A 24,970-nucleotide genomic window follows, 5' to 3' on the forward strand; every position below is an offset into this window, starting at 1 on the left:
ATGAGCATGGAATGTTTTTTCATCTGTTTCTGTCCTCTCTTATTTCCTTGAGCAGTGGTTTGTAGTTCTCCTTGAAGAGGTCCTTTACATCCTTTGTTAGTTGTGTTCCTAGGTATTTTATACTCTTTGTAGCAAGTGTGAATGGCAGTTCGTTCTTGATTTGGCTCTCTTTAAGTCTGTTATTGGTGTATAGGAATACTTGTGATTTCTGCACATTGATTTTGCTTTCTAAGATTTTACTGAAGTTGCTTATCAGTTTAAGGAGATTTTGGGCTGAGACGATGGGGTCTTCTTAATATACAGTCACGTCTGCAAATAGAGACAATTTGACTTCCTCCTTTCCTAATTGAATACCCTTTATTTCTTTTTCTTGCCTGATTGCTCTGGCTAGAACGTCCAGTACTATATTGAATAGGAGTGGTGAGAGAGGGCATCCTTGTATAGTGCCAGATTTCAAAGAGAATGCTTCCAGTTTTTCCCCTTCAGTATGATATTGGCTGTGGGTTTGTCGTAAATAGCTTTTATTATTTTGAGATACATTCCGTCGATACCTAGTTTATTGAGAGTTTTTAGCATAAAGGGCTGTTGAATTTTGTCGAAGGGCTTCTCTGCATCTATTGAGATAATGCTGTGGTTTTTGTCTTTGGTTCTGTTTATGTGGTGGTTTATGTTTATAGACTTGGGTATGTTGAACCAGCCTTGCATCCCCGGGATGAAGCCTACTTGATCGTGATGGATAAGCTTTTTGATGTGCTGTTGCAATCGGTTTGCCAGTATTTTATTGAAGATTTTTGCATCTATGTTCCTCATGGATATTGACCTGAAGTTTTCTTTTTTTGTCGAGTCTCTGCCAGGTTTTGGTATCAGGATGATGTTGGTCTCATAAAATGATTTGGGAAGGATTCTCTCTTTTTGGATTGTTTGGAATAGTTTCAGAAGGAATGGTACCAGCTTCTCTTTATATGTCTGGTAGAATTCGGCTGTGAACCCATCTGGACCTGGGCCTTTTTTTGTTTGGTAGGCTATTAATTGCTGCCTCACCTTCAGCCCTTGTTATTGGTCTATTCTGGGTTTCGACTTCTTCCTGGTTTAGGCTTGGGATGGTGCAGGTGTCCAGGAATTTATCCATTTCTTCCAGGTTTGCAGGTTTATATGCATAGAGTTGTTCGTAGTAATCTCTGATGATAGTTTGTATTTCTGTGGAATCGGTGGTGATATCCCCTTTATCGTTTTTTATTGCATCTATCTGATTATTCTCTCTTTTCTTTTTTATTAATCTGGCTAGTGGTCTGTCTATTTTGTTGATCTTTTCAAAAAACCAGCTCCTGGATTTATTGATTTTTTTGAAGAGTTTTTTTGTGTCTCTCTCTCCTTCAGTTCTGCTCTTATCTTAGTTATTTGTCTCTGGCTAGCTTTTGAGTTTTTTTGATCTTGCTCCTCTAGCTCTTTCAATTTTGACACTAGGGTGTCAAATTTAGATCTTTCCTTGCTTCTCATTTGGACATTTATTGCTATAAATTTTCCTGTAGGCACTGCTTTAAATGTATCCTAGGGATTCTGGTACATTGTATCTTTGTTCTCATTGGTTTGGAAGAACATCTTTATTTCTGCCTTTATTTCATTGTTTATCCAGTCAGCATTCAAGAGCCAGTTGTTCTGTTTCTATGAAGTTGTGTGGTTCTGAGTTAGTTTCTGAATTCTGAGTTCTAATTTGATTGCACTGTGGTCTGAGAGACCGTTTATTGTGATTTCTGTTCTTTTGCATTTGCTGAGGAGTGATTTACTTCCAATTATGTGTTCAATTTTAGAGTAGGTGTGATGTGGTTCTGAGATGAATGTATATTCTGTGGATTTGGGGTGGAGAGTTCTGTAGAGGTCTATTAGGTTTGTTTTATCCAGATCTGAGTTCAAGTCCTAGATATCCTTATTGATTTTCTGTCTCATTGATCTGTCTAATATTGACAGTGGAGTGTTAAAGTCTCTCACTATTATTGAGTGGGAGTCTAAGTCTTTTTGTAAGTCATTAAGAACTTGCTTTATGTATCTGGGTGCTCCTGTATTGGGTGTGTATATATTTAGGATCATTAGCGCTTCTTGCATTGATCCTTTTACCATTATGTAATGCCCTTCTTTGTCTCTTTTGATCTTTGTTGGTTTAAAGTCTGTTTTATGAGAGACTAAGATTGCAACTCCTGCTGTTTTTTCCATTTGCTTGGTAAATCTTCCTCCATCCCTTTATTTTGAGCCTATGTGTGTCCTTGCATGTGAGATGGGTTTCCTGGATACAGCACACTGATGATTTTTGACTTTGTATCCAATCTGCCAGTCTGTGTCTTTTGATTGGGGCATTTAGCCCATTTACATTTAAGGTTAATATTGTTATGTGTGAATTTGATCCTGCCATTTTGATGCTAGCTGGTTGTTTTGCCCATTAGTTGAGGCAGTTTCTTCATTGTGTTGATGCTTTTTACCATTTGGTACGTTTTTGGAGTGGGTGGTACTGGTTGTTCCTTTCTATGTTTAGTGCTTTTTTCAGGAGCTCTTGTAAGGCAGACCTGGTGGTGACAAAATCTCTCACCAAGCAATTGCTTGTTCGTAAAGGATTTTATTTTTCCTTCACTTATGAAGCTTAGTTTGGCTGGATATGAAATTCTAGGTTGAAAGTTATATTCTTTAAGGATGTTGAATATTGGCCCCCATGTGTTCTGGCTTGTACGGTTTCTGCCAAGAGATCTGCTGTGAGTCTGATCGGATTCCCTTTGTGGGTAACCCGACCTTTCTCTCTGGCTGCTCTTAGCATTTTTTCCTTCATTTCAACCCTGGTGAATCTGACGATTATGTGCTTTGGGGTTGCTCTTCTTGAGGAATATCTTTGTGGTGTTCTCTGTATTTCCTGGACTTGAATATTGGCCTGCCTTGCTAGGTTGGGGAAGTTCTCCTGCATAATATCCTGGATAGTGTTTTCCTGCTTGGATTCATTCTCTCCATCATATTCAGGTACACCTATCAAACGTAGGTTAGGTTTTTTCACATAATCCCATATTTCTTGTGGGCTTTGTTCATTTCTTTTCACTCTTTTTTCTCTAACCTTGCCTTCTCGTTTTATTTCATTGAGTTGATCTTCAGTCTCTGATATCCTTTCTTCTGCTTGGTTGATTCAGCTATTGAAACTTGTGTATGCTTTGTGAAGTTATCATGTTGTGTTTTTCAGCTCCATCAAGTCATTTATATTCTTCTCTAAGCTGTTTATTCTCATTAGCATTTCGTCAAACCTTTTTTTCAAGGTTCTTAGTTTCTTTGCATTGGGTTAGAACATGTTCTTTTAGCTCAGAGAAGTTTATTATTACCCACCTTCTGAAGGCTGTTTCTGTCAATTCATCAGACTCATTCTCCATCCAGCTTTGTTCTCTTGCTGGTGAGGAGTTGTGATCCTTTGGAGGAGGAGAGGCATTCTGGTTTTGGGTATTTTCATCCTTTTTGCGCTAGTTTCTTCCCATCTTTGTGGATTTATCTACCTGTGGTATTTGTAGTTGGTGACTTTTGGATGGGGTCTCTGAGTGGATGTCCTTTTTGTTGATGATGAAGTTATTTCTTTCTGTTTTTAAGTTTTCCTTCTAACAGTCAGGCCCCTTGCTATAGGACTGCTGGAGGTCCACTCCAGATCCTGCTTGCCTGGGGATCACCCACAGGGGCTGCAGAACAGTAAGGGTTGCTGCCAGTTTCTTCTTTTGTTATCTTCGTCCCAGAAGCATACCTGCCAGATATCAGCCTGAGCTCTCCTTTATGAGGTGTCTCTTTGGATATACGGGGGTCTGGGAGCTGCTTGAGGAGACAGTCTGACCCTTATAGGAGCTCAAGTGCTGAGCTGTGAGCTCCATTGTTCTGTTCAGAGCTGCTGGGCAAGTACATGTAAGTCTGCTGCAGCAGTACTCATAACTGTCTTTTTTCCCAGGTGCTCTGTCCTGGGAAGGTAGGGCTTTATTTATAAGTTCCTAACGTGCTGCTGTCTTTTTTCAGAGATGCTCTGCCCAGCGAGGAGGCAGCCTAGTTAAAGTCTGCCAGCAGAGGCATTGCTGAGCTGCCGTGGGCTCTGCCCAGCTGATGTATGAACTTCCTTGCAGTTTTGTTTATAGAGGTATAGTTAGAACTGCCTCGGTAATGGCAGTCTCCCTCAGTAATGGCGGACTGCCTCTGTAATGGTGGACTGCCTCTTTAATGGCGGACTGTCTCAGTAATGGCGGACAGCCTCGGTAATGGTGGACTGCCTTGGTAATGGCGGACTGCCTCGGTAATGGCAAACTCCCTTCCCCCCACAGAGCTGGACCATCCCAGGCCCAGCTGCACTTGCTGTGAAACTCTCAATCCAGAGCGTTTCAGATTGATGGTCTTTGTGGATGTGGGACCTGCTGAACCTGATCACCTGGCTCCTTGTTTCAGCCCCCTTTTTTTCAGTTAAACGGGCGGCTCTGTATCCTAGGCATTCCAGGTGCCAGTTGAAACGGCTGCCCAGATTTGTGTGAGTTTTTGTGCAGAGACCTGTGCCGGCTGAAACAGCCATGCTGGAAACTCGTGGCGCTTTTCAGCCTGGAATCTCCTGGTCTGTGGGCAGTAATAACTCGTTTGGAAATGCAGTGATCACTCACCCTCTGTGTTGTTCTCACTGGGAACTGCACTACAGAGCTGTTCCAATTTGGCCATCTTGGATCCATATCCTTTTTTTTTTTTTTGAGTTGGAGTCTTGCTCTGTTGCCAGGCTGGAGTGCAGTGGTGCGATCTCGGCTTACTGCAACTGCTGACTTGCTGGTTCAAGTGATTCTCTTGCCTCAGCCTCCCGAGTAGCTGGGATTACTGGCACGTGCCAGCACGCCCAGCTAATTTTCATATTTTTAGTAGAGATAAGGTTTCATCATGTTTGTCAGGCTGGTCCTAATCTTCTAACCTTGTGATCCACGCTCCTCAGCCTCCCAAAGTGCTGGGATTACAGGCAGGAGCCACTGCACCCAGCCATTTAATTGCTTCTTGTTTGAAACCAAAATGTCAGCATTTTACTTAGACTAGTATTTGTTCACCAAGCAATTTGGTGAACAAATTAATTTATGATCAAATTTATTTGAAGTGTAAAACAAGTTAATTTGTTTTACAGTATAATTTAAAGTTCATTTTTCAAACATAATAAAATGTGTAGGTAAGTCTGGATGTGGTGGCTGATGCCTATAATCCTAGCACTTTGGGATGCTGAGGTAGTAGATCACTTGAGGTCAGGAGTTTGGGACCAGCCTGGCCAACATAGTCAAGCCCCATCTCTATGAAAAAGTACAAAAATTAACCAGGCTTGTTGGTGTGTGCCCGTAGGTCCAGCTACTCAGGGAAGCTGAAGTGGGAGAATTGCTTCAATCTGGGAGTGGAGGTTGCAGTGAGCCAAGATCATGCCACTGCACTCCAGCCTGAGTAACAGAGTAAGACCCTTTCTCAAAAAGGAAAAAAAAAAATACGTAGAGAGGCATTTAGCTTCTTGCTAATTTTTTTTTCTGCTCTTGCAGGGGGAATGTTGGTAGGCGTGGAGGAAAATTTAATCTTAGCAGAGGTGAATATGTGGAAGTCTTAAGTTTTTCTCCCTTAGATTGCCCCAAAAAACAGATTTAAGTTCTCAGTATCTCTGCTTTTTTAATACAAAATTACCTATGAGGATAGATACCAAGAGAGAGGGTACTGTATGAGTGGTCCAATATTTGGACACGCAACTTTTCCCTGCAGTAACCACAATGAAAGTAATAATTTAATGGGAGCTGACATTATTGCATACTTACTATGGATAGGCATCATGTTAAACCCTGTATACATCTCATTTGATCCTTCAACCACATGATGAATATGAATCTTAGAGAAGTTAACTATCTTGCCCAAGACCATACACAGTGGATTTGTTTTTTTTTTTTTAGTTTTTTTGTTCCTTTTAGTTCAGAAAGAGAGAGCAAAGGAAGGAAATTTTAAAAAATCTTTGTTAAAATAACTATTGCAGAAAAGGACATCTGGGCTAGATGCTGGGATGTACCTCTTCCAGAATAGTGACTAATGATTTAAACCAAAAAGAAGAAAAAGAAAGAAAAAAGAAATAAATTATTCTACTCAATACTGTTTGGCATAATTGCATTGTTTTTCATCCTTTCAACACTCAAAGCAGCCTCTTTGGGAAGCACTGTGATGAGACTGGCAAGAATGGATAGTACCTCGACTCTCTAAAGGCTGCTAAAGGACCAGACTCAAGCTAAGTTCTCCATATATGAACTTTTAGGGATGCCCACTGCCCGTCCTGATCCTCTTCTAGCAAACTCGCCTGCTGGCCCCTGTTCTGCCAGCTAGCTGTAGCAACCATACCAAGGGTCAAGAGGCTGCTTAGTGGTGTCAGCTAAGCAGAAGGTGGGTATTTGTCATCACTGTTGAGGCCACACATCGTTGATAAGTCGTAAAGCTGATGGTGGGACTCTGCAGCCTGTGTTCTTAGTGTTGCTTCTCCCTTGAATTTAAATCTTGAAGGTATTGAGTTTTTCGGGCTAAATAAATTCTCATATTTGCCAACCCTTTAAACTTTATATATAGATTTTTCACATTTGTTTCTCACTCTGTCCTCAAAGCATCCACTGCGGTAGGGAAGGAAACTTGAAGTTTCATCCGTTGTGCAAACGTTGGCAAACTTTTGTAAAGGGACAGAGTAAATATTTTTGACTTTGAGGACACTGATCTCAGTTGCAGCTATTCAGCTTGCGATTGTTACGGGAAAGCAGCCTTAGACAATATGTCAGTTGATTGAGTTGTGGCTCTGTTTTGATAGAACTTTACAGGCTGGGCATGGTGGCTCATGCCTATAATCTCAGCACTTTGGGAGGCTGAGGCAGCTGATTACTTGAGGCCAGGAGTTTGAGATCAACCTGGCCAATGTGGCAAAACCTTGTCTCTACTAAAAATAGAAAAAAATTATCCTGTGTGGTGGCATGCATCGGTAGTCCCAGCTACTCCGGAGGCTGAGCCAGGAGAATCACTTGAACTCGGGAGACGGAGGTTGCAGTGAGCCAAGATTGCACCACCGAATTCCAGCCTGGGTGACAGAGTGAGACTCTGTCTCAAAGGAAAAAAGGAACTTTATTAAAAAAAAAAAAGAAATGGAGGCAGGTGAGATTTGGCCCTGTTTGTAGTTTCCTGACACCAACAGTAATAGACTGATCTATCTGGGCATATCAAGACATGTCAGCCGCAGAGAAGGTGACTTAGGATTCTTAGTGCCAAGCATTGTGCCTGGTCCACTTCCTAACTTTTTCCAAGCTGCAGCACATAGTGCCACTCAACAGTACCTTTAGGAGATTCGAGGCACAGTAATAGTGCTAATAACTAATCTTTCTACTAGATGCCTTTTTCTAACTGCTTTTCACATCTGACATTAATCTGTGGACAGCTGAGTGAGATGGGAAATTGAGGCCCTAAGGAAAAGAGCTTGCTCAAGGTCACAGAGCTAGTGGGTGGTGAAACTAGGATTTGAACCCAGACAGAGTGGTTGTAAGCATTTGAGCTCAAGTCCCTTTACCTTCTCTCTCCCACATTACAGGATTTCTCAGTTTGAGATCACCTTTGAAGCCTTACTCTTTGGGAACTGCCTCTTCTGAACACTCATATTCAGTGACAAGGTTCTGTGTTCTCTTTTTGAGACATTTACTTTGGAGCAGAGCTAAAAGTAAGGGACTGCTAACTGCCAATTTTCTGTTATAGCTGGATAGTTCAAGGGTGGAGCAAGATCATGCAAGAGGTTTCTTTTTGCTCATCTCTGGGCTACACCAGAGACTTTCAACTGTAGAACCACTATAATAACAGTAGAGATGATTTACTGTGTCTGTTTTGTTGATACTGTGCTAGGTGCATTAAATATTATGTTAGTTAAAATCTCACAATGCTGGAAATTAAGCAGTATTATTCCCATTGCACAGATGATGAAAAATTGAGGTTCAGTTATGGATAAGTTAATGAAATCTCCGAGTCTCAGTTTCTTCATTTGGATATTATGATAGTCCTATCTTATAGGGTGGTTATGAAGATTAAATGAGTTAATACATGTTAAGGATTTAGAGCGATGTGTGATCAACTCTATAATCAGGTGTTGCTGTTATTATCAGAATATAGTAGCAATTGTAGAGGTGAAATGCTCACTTTTTTTGAGTATTTGTGAATTAGTAATAAGCATATGAGAAGTATTCAGCATAGTGCCTGGGTGTTAATAGATAGAACTTATGATTATTTATAGGAAGAAGCTATGTAAAGCTCTGATCCTTCTAATTTAAAAATATCTCCACTAGTGATGGTTTCAAAATTAAACATTCAAATGTTAAAACTCAGTCTTTTGGTTTTGTTTCTTGTTGTTTGTTTTGTATAAAATTGCTCCCTGCAAAAACAGCTCTAGATATTCCTTCGTTTACTGTAAATTAGGTAGATGAGATTGGCACTAGAGGATAGGTATGCTTGACACAGTAAATGATTTCCAAGGTGTATTTTACAGCCATAAAAGCAGTAACTTAGAAATATGTACATGGGAGTAAAATCATTTGTTCATTTATGTTAAATTTCAATGGTAACATAATTGTAAAAAAGTTATATTTTGCATATGCATTCTGTTATATACCATATATCACTGTGCATATTTTTTGTTATTACATACTTATTTCTCTGTGAGGTTATGTCCAGAACTATGAGGATTCTATGATAATGGCAATTTAAAGTATTTGTTCAATGTTAACATTAACTATATATACATGATTTTTCTTTAAGTACTGACCTTAGGCCTTAACCCCTGCCTTAAGCTGCAACTCAACTCTATAATGAAATGCAGAAAAGGAATATTCCCCCCACAAATTAAATAACCAATAATTAACCTTTTCATTCTTTTTAGCTTGCTGATCTATGTGTTAGTAGGAACTAAACCAGTGTTATCCAATTCAAATTTTTTTTGTGACAGTGACATCTGGTGGTTCCTTTTTAATTCTCATGATTTCCCTGTGCTTAGCTGGTTGTTAGAAATTCCAAAGAATCATTGTGTGAACTGCTTTGCTTGGCATTTAACACTAGCTAGCTATTGAGGATCAAGTTAGTCTCACTGATGTGGCTTGAACTTTGAAAAGCTCAGGGTTCTATTTGGATGCAGCCCTTCTCTGAAGGGAACAACAGCCTTCTGTGGATGAATGAACATTTTAGCATGCGTGATGGGCAAACAGCTGTCTTGGGAAGGATTTTTCTTTAATTCAGAGAACTCAGGATTTTGAATAAGGGATGGTATCTATGCCAGCCTCTTTGCTTTACTCATGAGGAGGCTGGAGTACTGAGAAGCAGAGTGTGTTGGCTAAGGTCTCACTGTGTTGGCCAAGGTCTCACTGTGTTGGCCAAGGTCTCCCCATGTTGGGCAAGCTCTCCCCGTGTTGGCCAAGGTCTCCCCGTGTTGGCCAAGGTCTCCCCGTGTTGGGCAAGCTCTCCCCGTGTTGGGCAAGCTCTCCCCGTGTTGGCCAAGGTCTCCCCGTGTTGACCAAGGTCTCCCCGTGTTGGCCAAGGTCTCACTGTGTTGGCCAAGGTCTCCCCGTGTTGGGCAAGGTCTCCCCGTGTTGGCCAAGGTCTCCCCGTGTTGGCCAAGCTCTCCCCGTGTTGGGCAAGCTCTCCCCGTGTTGGGCAAGCTCTCCTCGTGTTGGCCAAGGTCTCCCCGTGTTGACCAAGGTCTCCCCGTGTTGGCCAAGGTCTCACTGTGTTGAGCAGGGTCTCACTGTGTTGGCCAAGGTCTCCCCGTGTTGGCCAAGGTCTCCCCGTGTTGGCCAAGGTCTCTCCGTGTTGGCCAAGGTCTCCCCGTGTTGGCCAAGGTCTCACTGTGTTGGCCAAGGTCTCCCCGTGTTGGCCAAGGTCTCCCCGTGTTGGCCAAGGTCCCCCTGTGTTGGCCAAGGTCTCACTGTGTTGGCCAATGTCTCCCCGTGTTGGCCAAGGTCTCCCCGTGTTGGCCAAGGTCTCCCCATGTTGGTCAAGGTCCCCCGTGTTGGCCAAGGTCTCCCTGTGTTGGCCAAGGTCTCCCTGTGTTGGCCAAGGTCTCCCCGTGTTGGCCAAGGTCTCCCCGTGTTGGCCAAGGTCTCCCCGTGTTGGTCAAGGTCCCCCGTGTTGGCCAAGGTCTCACTGTGTCAGGCAGGGTCTCACTGTGTTGGCCAAGGTCTCCCCGTGTTGGCCAAGGTCTCACCGTGTTAGGCAAGGTCTCCCGTGTTAGGCAAGGTCTCCCGTGTTAGGCAAGGTCTCCCCATGTTAGGCAAGGTCTCCCCGTGCTGGGCAAGGTCTCACCATATTGGCCAAGGTCTCACTATGTTAGCCAAGGTCTCACTGTATTGGCCAAGGTCTTACCATTTTAGCCAGGGTCTCACCATGTTGGCCACGTTCTCACTGTGTTGTCCAAGGTCACCTGCTCCTTGGTAAGAAGAGATTCCCTAATTTATGGGTTTTGTGCCACCAGGGAGAAGTGTGACATTGGGCTCTTTTTATGCTGGGCAGCCCACTGAGTAAGAAAGGTCTGAGAGTGAAAGGCTAGAGGGCAAAGGCAGTTAACATTTTTCACTACCTATTTGCTGTAAATATTCCCACACCTGGCTTTTCTCTCATTCAAAAGAAGCTCAGCATCTTTGATGTGAAAAAAAATTGTTGAGAAAGTACAGTTAGGGATCCCAGCCCCACTGATTGGTCCCATATCTGAGAATGTAATATCCTATGAAGTTCTATTTATTGAGCCTGTTTTAAGCTGGACCTGTTCTATGCATCATCTCACATCCTTACAATCCCAGGAGGCGGCTGGAATCTTTATTGTACACAACAGGAGGTAGAGGATTGAAAGAGCTAGACTCACCTAGGGTCAGAAGTGGAGCCAGAATTCAGTCCCAGACAGGTCTAACCTCCAAGCCTAAATTGATGCTTTCCACGCCACTACACAGGCTGTTAATTAAAATCACACATGTATTTATTTATAGTGGGTAGTACTTAGGGAGTAGAGGCAAACTTGCTTCCTAGACACTTGAGCACATGACATGGACTTTATAGTGTGACTATGTGGACACATCCAGGAGCGTTTTGTGCTTGTGAGAGGAGGGAGGGCTCATATCGTCAAGTCGTGACTACCTTGATGGGTGCTGGCTCTGTGCCAGGCAGTTTCTCCTCTGATCTCCTTTGGTCCTCCCAACAGCTTCCTAGGGTAGGTACTATGGGCATCTCCAGTTTACAGAAGATAACACCAGAATGGAAGGGGAAAAGGGTTTTCTATAGGGATACTAGGGAAGAAAAAGGAGGAGAGAATGGATGAACAGCAGGCCTGAAGCACACTCGTGTTGTATCTGGCCCTCCTGTGCTGAACTTGATAAACTGAATAGTGAGCCAGGCAGGTGCACTTAACCCATTCCTTTCTTCCAGTTCCTTATAACCCTGCTGCCAAATCCAAAGGACCTTTGTAGACAAAGTGAGATGTCCTACTAATAACTTCTTAAATTTCTTAAATTTTTCCACATAGTAACAGTTGAAGTCAAGTCATAGGTCCCTTAATACCAGCAAACTACCTGCTTCCAGAGGGCACCTTGCTTAGTCAGTCATGGTTTCATGGTATTTATATAACAGCATTTGTTTCTTACAAATGTCACATTAAAAACTCTCCTGTATTCCTGAGATCTTTTTAAATTTTTTCAAAAAAATATCTTCAAGGCATTGTGTGTAGATCACTTTTAGGCTGCTCTATTACTAGCACTTTATAAACACCGCAAAGATGGACCATCTTCCGTTTCTCCTCTGCTCCGTTAATCCGTAATAGTGAGCTCTGTGGGCATTATTGTTCTTACAACTGTAGACAACATGACTGTAGTAAACTCTTTTTCTGCCTCGGGGCCTTACCTTACCCATTTCCCCTGCCTAATTCCTTCCCCACCAAGCTCCTCATGTCCTCCCTCCCTCTATCGCCTGATAAAGTAAGGTCCCTTTACTTGGTGGTTTCATCATTATTCTCCTTCTCCCAGGAGACTGTAAGTTCCTTAAAGTAAGGACTCTTTTGTTGCAGTTTCACTAGCGCTTGGCATATTGATGCTGGTGGTTTCCAAATGTATAGAAAGTAATCTTTCCCTTTAAATTCCTGTCACTCCATATTCCCAGTTTCTACTATTAGATCTGTGATTTTAGGTAAAAATGAAGCTTTAAAAAACAGAACCTTAATTGATCAATTCTAAGATCTAGAGAAACAAAGCAAAACAAAAGGACACAGAACTGGCCTGGCGCGGTGGGTCACGCCTGTTATCCACCACTTTGGGAGGCTGAGGCAGGCAGATCTCCTGAGGTCAGGAGTTCGAGACCAGCCTGACCAACATGGAAAAACCCTGACTGTACTAAAAATACAAAATTAGCCGGCGCGGTGGTGCATCCCTTTAATCCCAGCTATTCAGGAGGCTGAGGCAGGAGAATCACTTGAACCTGGGAGGTGGAGGTTGCAGTGAGCCGAGATCATGCCATTGCACTCCAGCCTGGGCAACAAGAGTGAAACTCTGTTTTGGAAAAAAAATAATAAATGAACATGGAACTTACGTGGAATTATATGAGAGCACTTACCCGGCACAAGAGCAACTAGAGAACTATATTAATCCTACGGCTGGAGAATATGGAAAATTATTTTTAATCTCAAGCAATCAATGTTTAAAAATTTCTAAAGCATGAACTTTATGTTTTGGCAGATGATTTTACTGCTGTATTATTAATTTTTAAAAAATCCCTATTTCTGAAAAAATGTTTGAAAACCTCCAGTTTTTTCTAAGTCTGTACAAAAAAAATCTAAAAAAATTTCTTGCCTGGAATTTAACAAACCTGGACAAATTAAGAAGATAAACTTGGGATTAGTTTTTGTTTTCCTGTTTTGTGTTGGTCTGCCATATTTGAGAATTGCCATAGTGTGATATTTGAAATTTGAGAAGGTCGTGTTTTGTTTCTGACAACAGTCGTTACAGGTGGGGAATTGGAATGTGAGTGTGTCTATTGTGTGGGCCCCTCTTGCTTTCTTTCCCTTTGATTGAGAGTTCTGTAGGTCAGTTAAGGTTTCACAAAGGACTTGCTTTGAGGCTAATCCTTTAAGGAGGGCGTGAGGGGTGCGTATCCCATGCAAACCCAGTTATGGGTAGCTGAAGCTGATTTTTACATTTGCCTTCAAAGAATATTGATCCTTTCTCATGCAATATGCAATTAAAAAAAAAGTGCCACTGCAGATAAGATGCAGCTGGTTGGTAGCCCTTGGGATTTAGTTGAGGAGTTTAAATGCTGTAGAAGGCCATGGGCTACTTTTTGAGCTTGACAAATAGATTACAGAGAATCGAATGATAGATGTAAGCAGAATGAAAAATTATTCCTGACAGATGAGCTCAGGGTACATATATATTTTTTAAATGATTTTTGCACAGTAATAAAGGTATATTTTAAATTAATTCTGACTTAGAAAAACCAATACTTTATTCAGGTTTTAATAAGGAATAATGTGTCATAGGTTTATGCATTTCTCATATGATTCCTTTAACTAGCAATGTGCTGTTTATGAGAGAAATTCAGTATTTGAGGAATCCTATGATAATGCTTCTGATGTCAGTCTGGTTTTATTTTGGACATCTTGATTTACAGGGGTGGATGCCACAGACATGTGTTTGTATTCCTTAGAACCCCAATACCCGTGGCTCTTAATCCCTGCCTCAGTCCTGGGGGAAGTTGGGGCATCCTCTTCATGTCTCATCTCCATGGGAATGGTCCAGATGTGCCCCAAAACAATTCATGACTTGCCAGAGTTCTCAACAGTTCTAGCATTGAGTCTGTGATATCAAACACACAGCTTCATTGGTCAGTGGAATGGAATGTTGGGTGGGAAAGCTCCAGTCAGGAGGGCCTGGTTCCGTGAGGGTGGGCAGGTGGTCTTCATTGAGGAGGAAGGAATCTGCAAGCCCTCTCAAACCTTGTCATCTTTGCTAAAGTGCAGTGGTTAAATGAGAGCGTGGTAGCATCTGTTCTTAGGCCTGTGAAGTCATCCCTATGAGAAAGAGGGTAAAATAGAGGACAGGGCTGAGGGTGAGGAGGAGGAATGGGGAGGAGGGAAGGGCAGAGAGGAACAGGGAGTTCTAGAGAAGCGATTCAACTTTGTGGATTTACAGTAGCTGGTGTTAATTTTTGTCATGTTACTTCCTACTTCCCTTTCCTTCTTGGAGTAATATTTGCCGCATATTCCTTTTCAGACCACAAAGTGAATTAAAAATCAGATGGGGAGGCCTGAAGAATTTGTAAATCTGTTTGGTCTCTTTGGAAATTAATGCAGAGTATTGAATTTACTACTGTTAGTAGCATATTTATCTTCTTTACTTTTTGCTCTTTAGAGATAAAAATAATGTAAACACTTTTGTCATTAATATCTCATTAAGATTCTTAAATGAACTTCAAGAACCTGCTCTGTCACTCAAATGTACTTTCATACATTTTTGCTACTCAGAATATGACAAAGTTAATGAGTTAAGATGGAAACTGTTTGGAAAAGCCTTAGTAGATGATGTAGCACCCATCAACTTTCCTCACTCTGTGTCTGTTCTATGCTCAGGGTGGCAGTTTCTATGATCTGGAGGCAGAGGTGTGTTTCAGGCTGATCTCCCAGCAGGGAGCAGGCCCTGGGTGCTGGCCTTACGTCTGTCAGCTCACCTAGGAAATCCTTCACCTAACAGATGAGCCCGTTTTCTAATGTGCAAAATGAAACTGCTCAAGGTAAGGACCTTCCACCTCAAGACAAGGGTGCTCAGCCAGCCAGTTAGCTAACCATGATTTGCCAAGAGTCCATGAAGTACAGAGTACTGTGCTGGGCTACAAAATAGATTCATAAAGAGTGGAATGGCCCTTGACTCCAACTAGAGAGTCAAGATAGGCTCTTGGGAAAGTTAGATACTGTTTTGAGGCAGTGTATGATTAGGAGCCAGGTGTGGTTCAATGAAAACATTTGTCACACCAGACCCTACAGTAGTAGCACTTCAAGGCTGCCCCTGGCATGGGAGTGGGGCAGGCAAATGCAGCTGCCTTCAAGGAGGGAACTAAACACCAGGACATTCCTGTGAACACGTTATATTTGTTGGCAGTGTGAGCTCTCCAGTAGTCTTACTTTGCTTACATCAGAAGGAGTCTAGATGCTCCTCTGACTGTACCTGTTGTAACTGAAGAGCACATGGTGAGCTTGCCAGTACTGGGGAGCTAAGGGAAGTACAGGAGGAGCACTGGAAAATTGATGGTGAGTATGAAGAAGCAAAGAGACTTTGGTGGAAATATCTAGTCATGCTGCATGAAGAATATATGTGTGTGTCTACCGAGGGCCAGGTGGGAGACTGTGGAATAGCAGCCAGTGCCAAACCTAAGGGCCCTGATAGGAATCTCACACAAGGAAAAGGAGCTACCTGAGGCAGCAGCAGAAAAGGGATAGAATTTGAGCTGAGTGTGGGGACCTAGACAGACAGGAGGAAAAGGAAGCACTGGTCTATAGGGATATGGAACAGAGGCATGAGCAGTCTCAGCCTTTTGGTGTTTTCATCCTCCATGTGGACCCCACATCACTTTCCCAAGGATGCAGGAAATTGTATTTGCAGGCCCTGTATTTGCAGGGAGGGAGTGGTTAGTGATATCCATTGTCCAAGTATAATTTCCCAGAATTGGAAATATGACTCTCATAAAGATATAAAATGAACATCTCAAAAATTTTATTTCATTCACCAATTAGGAAACCAGTGAAATGGTAAATTGATTCAAACAGTATTTGAGGAACTAGTATTTATAGGTTTAAGGAACAACGTTAGATTAAGATTGCTAGGTTATGCGTAAAGGTGGGTAATACCTTAAAGCAGGGGTCCCCTGTGCCTGGGCTGTGGACTGGTGCTAGTCGGTAGCCTGTGAGGAACTGGGCTGTACAGCAGGAGGTGAGTGGCTGGTGGGCGGGCGAGCATTACCACCTCAGCTCCACCTCCTGTCAGATCAGTGGTGGCATTAGACTCTCACAGGAGTGCGAACCCTACTGGGAACTGCTTATGTGAAGGATCTAGTTTGCACGCTCCTTATGAGAATCTAATGTCTGATGATCTGAGGTAGAACAGTTTCATCCTGAAACCATTTCCTCACTGCTCTCTCCCATCTGTGGAAAACTGTCTTCCACGAAACCAGTCCCCGGTACCAAAAAGGTTGGGAACTGCTGTCTCACAGAGCAACAGAATCATCATCTTTGAGGTAATCTTTTTCACCACTAAGAAACCTGTAAGTTTTTTAGTGGTGAAAAAGTTAACATGTAACATGTTAGTTACATGTTAGTTATATGTAAGTTAACATGTAACTTCACAGTATGTGGACTCCAGACAGCAGATGGCAAAATTAAACACAGGTATACCCTTCTAGCGAGTTAAATCATTCTTGGGAGGCTTGTAAAGCAATGCTATCACATGACATTGAGAGGCTATTCCCCCCACTTCATCTCCCACCCCCTCCCCATCCTGCCCAACTGTCTTAATTTCCAAGTTTTGGATAGTTATTATTAACATTAATGAAATGCTTTGGAATTAAACCTGAGATTGAGGCCCAGTTTCTTCAGTTACCAGCTGTGTGATGATGGGCAGGTGATTAAACTCAACTGGATTAACTTGCTGTGTGTTGGGAGGAACAAATGAGGTGGCTTTTGTAAGGTTATAAGGTGCCTGGCATGTGATAGGTATTCAGCAAATCTTAGTTTTTCTCTTCACCTTTCCTCTTTTTAAAATTAAGAAACTTCCGCCTTTTGTCTGGCCTTTGTAGACCAAGTATACTTTATTTAGAGAACTCTCTCCATGTGATTACTGTTTCAACAAAATGGAGAGTTTTGATATCCTTGATGTTTTTTAAAATAAGTTATTAGATACCAGGTTTTGCTATATTGTCCAGGCTGAACTCCTGGGCTCAAGCCATCTTTCTACCTCAGCTTCCTGAGTAGCTGGGACTATGGGTGTACACCACCATACCTGGCTCGATATTCTTTTCTTTATTTCTTTTTCTTTTTTTTGACGGAGGGGTGGAACTACTTTTTGTTGAGATGAAAATATTAGTCTTGTCTCCTTTACACAGAGGGCTGGCTTCCCAGGTTATCCTTTGTGGAGCTCACTCAGTAAGTATTTTAGTGTCCACGTTGAGGTTTGTGAGGAGGAGAAGGCGCAGAAGCCTTTTGGGAGTGGACTGTCCATGTACCCCTTTATTGTTAAAGGTAAGTGCAGAGGGCGTCAGCAGAGCTGCCAGAGGGACTGTGAGCTGGGCTTATTCATAGTGAGATTTGGGTTACAGGAGAACACATTTTCCTCCCTTCTCTGTAACTACTCACGTGATAATCTGTGTGCCAGCCCTTGATTTTTCCTTCCTTACAGTGTGTGATATTAATGTAGATTAATATAGGTCAGGGTCCCAAATTCAAACTCAGTTCTGCCACTGTTTACAATGTTGGTTCTTTTTCTCTGACATGGAGTCTCACTCTGTCGTCCAGGTTGGAGTGCAGTGGCATGATCTTGACTCACTGCAACCTCCGCCTCCTGGGTTCAAGTGATTCTTGTGCCTCAGCCTCCCCAAGTAGCTGGGATTACAGGCATACACCACCACACCTGGCTAATTTTTGTATTTTTAGTAGGAACGGGGTTTCACCATGTTGGCCAGGCTGGTCTTGAACTTCTGACCTCAGGTGATCCACCAGCCTTGGCCTCCCAAAGTGCTGGGATTACAGGCATGAGCCACCATGCCCAGCCAGTTCTTCTTTTTAGTGTTTATACTTCTGTTTTTTCTGCCTCACTGCAAAATCCAGTATGGTCTAAATACTGTTCAGTATTAATGGCCACACAAAGGAAAAGATCTCTGGCCCCCTTTCCTCATTTCTGTGCATAACTCTAAATGAGGTGTGATATGGTAAGTCCCTTGGCAATCCAGGTTCCCTTCATACATATTCATTCATTCATGAGGCAACAAGTATTTACTGAGCAAACCTTGATGCCAAGCCCTGTTTTTTTTTTTTTTTTTTTTTGGTGTGTGTGTGTGTGTGTGTATGTAAGAGCGTGCTCTGATGAAGACAGAGGGTAACCAAGTAAACAAGGAAGATCATTAGAGATTATGATAAGTGCTATGAATGAAACAAATGAGATTATGAGGAACTGTAAGCTGCTATTCCTAGTAATTTTAATTAGGGTGATCAGAGATGGTCTTCTTGAGGAGGTAGATTTCTAAGCTGAAAACCAAAGGATGAGAAGTCAGCCATGGGAATAATTGAGCAAAGGACATTGTAAGAAAGGGGACAGTGCAGAGAGCTGTGGGATGTTTGACTTGTCCAAGGAACAGAAAGACAGACCTGTGGCTGGAGTGGAGTGAGTAAGGGGAAGATGGGCGGGGTTGTGGTCAGAGGCTGGCGGGGCTGTTTTAGGGCTCTCTGGATAGAGACAATGAGTTTGGGATTTTTCTAAGTGCAATGGAAAGCTCTCAAAAAGGTCTAGAAAACTGGAATGGTGTATACTTATTTGAAGACAAGAAGTAAAAGAATGATATGGTTGCCATGTAAAGAATTGAATGGAGGATGTCAAGCACAGGAGTAGGGACACCAGTGAGGTGGCCCTTGTGGAGTCCCCAGGGTTTGGGCTATGGTGAGAGAGTGGTAGGAATATTGGAGAAGGATGCTTGGAAGAGTAGGCTGGGTTATGGTAGCCCCCAGATACTGGGATGAGGAGCTTAGGGTTGATTTTTGCAGCTCCGAGGGAGCTGTTGTGTATGTGTGAGTTTTTGAGTGAGTGCGTGTGTGTTTGTGCATGTGACTGTGAGATTGTGTGTGAGACACTGTGTCTGAGTGTTGAGTGCATGTGTGGACTTCTGAGTGCATACAAGTGTGTATGTGTGTTTCTCTCCTGTTGAAGCTGCGATCAGGCCAGTGTGGCATGAAGCAAAGGGCTATTCTGTGTGGCACCGAGTAAACTGGGGGAAAGGCTGGTGACAGGGAGACGAGCTGAGAGGGTGGTGCAATGAGATGTGAAATGAAGGCCCAGAGGATGCTCACTTGGCTAGCCATGGAGAAAGAAAAGTCTGCATTGGGCAAGTCCTATTATTTATTGTACTCTATAATTGGGATGAATGAGATCTAGGAGTGAAAGGTAACTTCATAAAAGACATCATATTCTCTGTAAATTAGCCCAGTTTCATTACTTGCTGAGTATTTTACCAGTATTATTAAAAAAAAAATTAAACCTCATTGAAATTCATGTGCTTGATTTCTGTAAACAGAATTCCATGAGCATTACATTGATTGATTCTACTGTCTGCTGTACCTTCCCACCAGGACCGCCCTTCCCATTGTGTGTATTCACTTTCTCTTCTCCATTTAGAATTCTTGAGAAACTCATTGTATTTTTTGTTTCCCCTAGGACATTTTTGAAGATGCCTTGGAAACCATCTCAATGTAAGTAATAACATAATAGAAAGTATGTAGTAAAGAAAAATGATAGTTGTCTTCCATGAAAAGTACATATTTCATTCTCATTTTTTTTTCTTTGAGATAGAGTTTTGCTCTTGTTGCCCAGGCTGGAGTGCATGTCACAATCTCGTCTCACTGCAACCTCTGCCTCCTGGGTTCAAGTGATTCTTCTGCCTCAGCTTACCAAGTAGCTGGGATTACAGGCGCCTGCCATGCCCGGCTAATTTGTGTATTTTTAGTAGAGACAGAGTTTCGCCACGTTGGTTAGGCTGGTTGGTCTCAAACTCCTGACCTCAGGTGATCCACCTGCCTCAGCCTCCCAGTGTGCTGGGATTATAAATGTGAGCTACTGCGCCTGGCTCATTCTCATTTTTTGGAGAGTACTGCAGTGGCTACTTTCAGAAAAAAATCACTTTTCTATAATTAAAGAGGGATATGATTATGTTTAAGAAAAGATCTATCTAATAATAGTCTCAAATACATTTCTGAGTATATCTTATAACAAAATATTTCCCAACAAATTATTTGTTTATAGCTAACTCTTTTAATACTTGTTCGTATTTATATCATTAGTCTCATTTTGTAGATTTTTGTGTTTGGTTTGCACTTAATTTTATTAAAAGCATTCACTGTAAGCCTATATAGTTTTTGTAATAATTGTAAATGACTAAATCATATTAGATGAAGTGGAATATTACAATTTACTTATCTGCTTCTCCATTGTTAGACATTTAGGGTGTCACTGGCTTAAAAACATAAAACTAAGTTTTTACATGTGTATAGCTTTGTCATATTTTGAATTATTTCCAAAGGTTATCATTACAAATGTAGGATTACTGAATTAAAAGAGATGAATATGTTTATTGTTCTTTATATGTCTCTAATTGCCTTTCTTTATTAATTAACTTCAGCTAGTATAACAAAACACAATAGCCTGGGTGGCTTAACCAACAACAATTTATTTTCTTACCATTTTGGAGGCTAGAAGTCTGAGATAAGGGTGCCAGCATGCTTGGGGTTCTGGTGAGGGCTCTCCTCTTGGCTTGCAAACTGCCTCCTTCTTGAGATGTCTTTACATGGTTGAGAGAGAGAGAGCAAAAGCTCTCTGATGTCTTTTCTTATAAGGGTGTTAATCCCATTCTGAGGACCCCACTCTCCTGACCTCATTTAAATCTGATTGTCTCGCAAAGGCCCCATCTTTAAACTCCATCACATTGGGGGTTTGAGCTTTAAAATGTGCATGTACAGGTGGGAGCTGGGGGTACAGTTTGTTTTACAGTACTTCCACAAGAGTATTATCAATTTACTTGGCTACCAATGCTGTGTAAGTAAAGTGGTTTAAACTATGCATTATCATCAATGGGTATTATTTGAAAAACAGTTTTGCGTCCGGGCATGGTGGCTCATGTGTTAATCCCAGCACTTTGGGGGACTGAGGCGGGCGGATCATGAGGTCAAGAGATCGAGACCATCCTGACCAACATGTTGAAACCCATCTCTACTAAAAATACAAAAATTAGCTGGGAATGGTGGTGCACGCCTGTAGTCCCAGCTATTTGGGAAGTTGAGGCAGGAGAATCGCTTGAATCCAGGAGGCAGAGGTTGCAGTGGGCTGAGATCGCGCCACTGCACTCCAGCCTGGCGACAGAGTGAGACTCCGTCTCAAAAAAAAAAGTACTTTAAAAAAAGAAAAGAAAAAGAAAAACAGTTTTGCAACTTAATTGATACCTGTTTTAGTATTTTAAAAATTTTTTAAAAAATACATTGCATCTTTTGTATGACTTCTAGTTTTCATCTCATAGCTTTTTTCTGAATGTTTCTCTTAGCATACTTGAGGACTTTAAATTATATATACCCTAATCTTTTGTTATATTTCATATAGATACTTTCCCCAGACCACAATTTTTCTTTATGTTAGAATTATACATTTTTATTTTGTCTAAAAGTTTAATGTTTCTATGATTAAAAAAAAAGTAATTGTGATTGGGATTAACCGATTAATTAGGAGCAGTTTCAGACTTACAAAATTATTGAGGAGGTAGTAGAGAGCGTTCCTGTGTACTGCACACCTGGTTTTCCCTATTATTAATATCCTAAGTTAGCATGGTACATTTGTCACAATTAATGATCCAATATGGATACATTATTGTTAACTACAGTTCATATGTTATCCAGATTTATTTAGTTTTTCCATCTCCTTAGGGTACTCTTGGCTGTGACAGTCTCTCAGACCTTCCTTATTTTTGGTGACCTTGATAGTTTTGAGGAGTACTGTCCGTTATTTTGTAGAATGGCCCTCAATTGAGATTGGTCTGTTTTTCCCCCCCTCATGATTTGACTGTGGTCATGTGTTTTTGGGAGGAAGACCTCAGATGGCAAGGGCCATTCTTGTCACATCATAGCAAAGGTCTACGATATCAGTGTGACTTAGCACTACCGATGTTGAACGTGGTCACGTGGCACAAGGTAGCATTTGTTGGGTTTTTCCACTGTAACGTTACCCTTTTTCCCCTCCTCCTTTTTTATACAGTACTCTTTGGAAGATAATCTGTTTATGTGATTTTTTTAAAAAAAATCACTTTTATGTTGGGCAAGTTATCGCCATTATTATTCAACCCTGCTCCTCCCTGGGTGTTAGCAGGAACTGAGCTTGGGCTGTAGTAGGAGACCACAGTCCAGGGGATGGAAAAGGATTGGACCATGGGGCTGGAGATTGGAGTTGACCAGAGGAGACACTGCTTTTCCCATTGGGAGCTAGCATGCCACACACACCACAGAGGGGTGCAGGCCTCACAGAGGAGGACAGGTCTCACTGACCAATGGGACCAGTATGACCCATGAAGAGTGCACACTGATGCCTGTGCTTCTCTGAGCTCTCAGTGGCTTTAGTAGGCTGGTAGTGGCTTTACCTTTGGGATATCATGAAGGCATTGCAAGTAGTTTTTAACATCTATTAGTTTTTAAAAAATCAAATCATAGAAATAAACAAAAGCCCTGAATTCAACCCAGCTGAAGTTAATTTAGATTCCTATCTCACACCAGCCCTAAAATTGCTAACCCACTATTCCAACACCATTTGCTAGGTCCATGTGGGAAGGAATTTATATATGATACCTCCTTTATCAAATAAGTTCATTAAAATAACAACACTGTTTTTGGGCTTTCCGTTCAGTTCCTTTGATCTAGGATGCCTGTGTTTGCACAAAAACAACTCTTTTGTTCAACCATGTTAGACGGTTTAATATTAACATTATCTGGTTCTCAGAACATCATCCAAAAATGACTCCTGTAATGGAGATGCTTTTGATTAGTGACTATCAGAACTCCTTTGTGTACTTTTTGTTTTAAAGTAAATGTTATTGTGTATATATAAGGTATACAACATGATGTTATAAGATAGTAAAATTGTTACTAGAGAAGAACGAATGGAGATATCTATCATCTCACATAGTTATCCATTTTTTTTCTTATGTGGCAAGAGTAGCTATAACTTAGCAAAAATCTTGAATACAGTGTACTATTTATTAACTATAGTCCACTTGTTGTACGTTAGATTTTTTTAGCTTGTTCATCCTACATATTTGCTAGAGAACCTCCTTCATGTACTTTTAAAATGGAAAATTCGAGAAGCATTGTGTGTCTTCGTGTCTTTTGTTTTACTGTCAGCTGTTACAGTTTTTCTCATCCTGAAGACTGTAGCCGGTTAACACTGCCTCAGTTTCTATCGATCACACATTTTCCCTTCATTGTCTCTGGAACTTCTCTGTGGCCGTATTTATCTGCCAGCAGTTTCTTTCTGTTTTCTAATTTTAACTTCCCTGTCCTGCTCAGTGTAAGAAATCCAAAGGTTTATCCATTTTAGAATTTATCTTGCTCTTTTCGGTTCCTGCTGTGCAGTATTTCTCGTGTCCTTTAGACTGTCACTTCAATGTTTGTATTTCCTTTTCAGTGCTGCTGACATGTCCCACTCCTCTCGCCTTGGTCACAGCAACACATTATGGGAACCCTTCTCCCATAGACAGAAATGGAGCCCAAAGCCAGAAGGGGTAGTCAGATTAGATGCTGGAGTCTATACTCGAAGAATCTTGTAGCAGAGGCCTCCATTCAGAGTCTACAATTGATTTTGATCTGATTTTATTTGTTTAATTAATATTATTTTTGAGGTGGAGTCTTGCTCTGTTGCCTACGCTAGAGTGCAATGGCATGATGCTGGCTCACTGCAACCTCCACCTCCTGGGTTCAAGCTATTCTCCTGCCTCAGTCTCCCAAGTAGCTGGGATTACAGGTGCCCGCCACCACGCCTAATTTTTGTATTTTTAGTAGAGATGGGATTTTGCCATATTGGCCAGGTTGGTCTTGAACTCCTGACCTCGTGATCCGCCTGCCATGGACTCCCAAAATGCTGGGATTACAGGTGTGAGCCACTGTGCCTGGCCGTATTTATTTTTTAAGACTCAGTCTCACAGTTGTCTGCCAGGCTGGAGTGCAATGGCATGATCTTGGCTCACTGCAACCTCTGCCTCCGGGGTTCAAGCGATCCTCCTGCCTCAGCCTCCCAAGTAGCTGGGATTACAGGTATCTGCCACCACACCCGGCTAATTTTTGTATTTTTAGTAGAGATGGAGTTTTACCATGTTGGCCAGGCTGATCTAGAACTCCTGACCTCAGGTGATCCGCCCACCTTGGCCTCCCAAAGTGCTGGGATTACAGGCATGAGCCAATGCACCTGGCTGATTTTGGTCAGATTTTAATAAACTTTGCGTTTTGGTCTTGTGCATACTTTTGCCTTACAGTGTTCTGAGAGGTATTGTGAGGGGTAGTTTTGTTGGGGTTCAGGGGTTCAGGGGAGCCCTCAGCATCCCTGAGAGGATGTTTCTTCAGGTTCTTGGTCTATCACTCTCTCAAGAATGGGAGAGGAGACCACGGGCACTCGTAAAGTAAATACTGGAACCCAAACAGAGTTTGCAGAAAGTGATTTATTTAGATAGAGAAAGAGAAATAGGAGAGGAAGAGAGAAAGCTTCCACAATGGGTGGAAGGGGACGCCAGAGGGGAAATCCAGGAGAGAGAACGACATCTTCCATGAGAGAGTTTGTGGAAGGGAATCCAAACATGGAGTCCAAAGGGGTGAGGAAGAAGGGGAATTTTAACCTGGGAGGAACCCCCCACCTTCTTCAAGACCCCAGGCCAATGAAAAGAGTTCCTTAGAACTTCCTCTGGAGTGATTGACTTTTGACCCTTGCCCCTGCCCGTGAAAATTAAAACAGAGGCCATTAAATCTCCTGGATGGAGAGGCATGGAAGAAGAGCATGGCACTTGGAAGTTCTTGCCCTTAAAACTACGCCCCCTTGTGGACGTGGAAAGAGAACACATTCCCTCATTTTCTGAAGTGGAGCTTGTTGGTGATGACAAAAAATGGCAATGAGAGAACAAAGAA

General features: G+C 42.0%; 1 protein-coding gene across 1 annotated transcript in view; it reads left to right on the forward strand.

The window, feature by feature from the left end:
* Positions 1–24,970, forward strand: part of TTC39B (tetratricopeptide repeat domain 39B) — a 145,630-nt gene that overhangs the window by 24,280 nt on the left and 96,380 nt on the right. The window contains 1 exon segment of the mRNA XM_012453496.3: positions 19,485–19,519. Within this exon segment, the coding sequence (XP_012308919.3) occupies positions 19,485–19,519 (35 nt within the window).

This window comes from Aotus nancymaae, unplaced genomic scaffold (assembly GCF_030222135.1).
Source record: "Aotus nancymaae isolate 86718 unplaced genomic scaffold, 86718_ANA_hifiasm-v0.15.2.pri h1tg000003l, whole genome shotgun sequence".
Lineage (NCBI taxonomy): Eukaryota > Metazoa > Chordata > Mammalia > Primates > Aotidae > Aotus > Aotus nancymaae.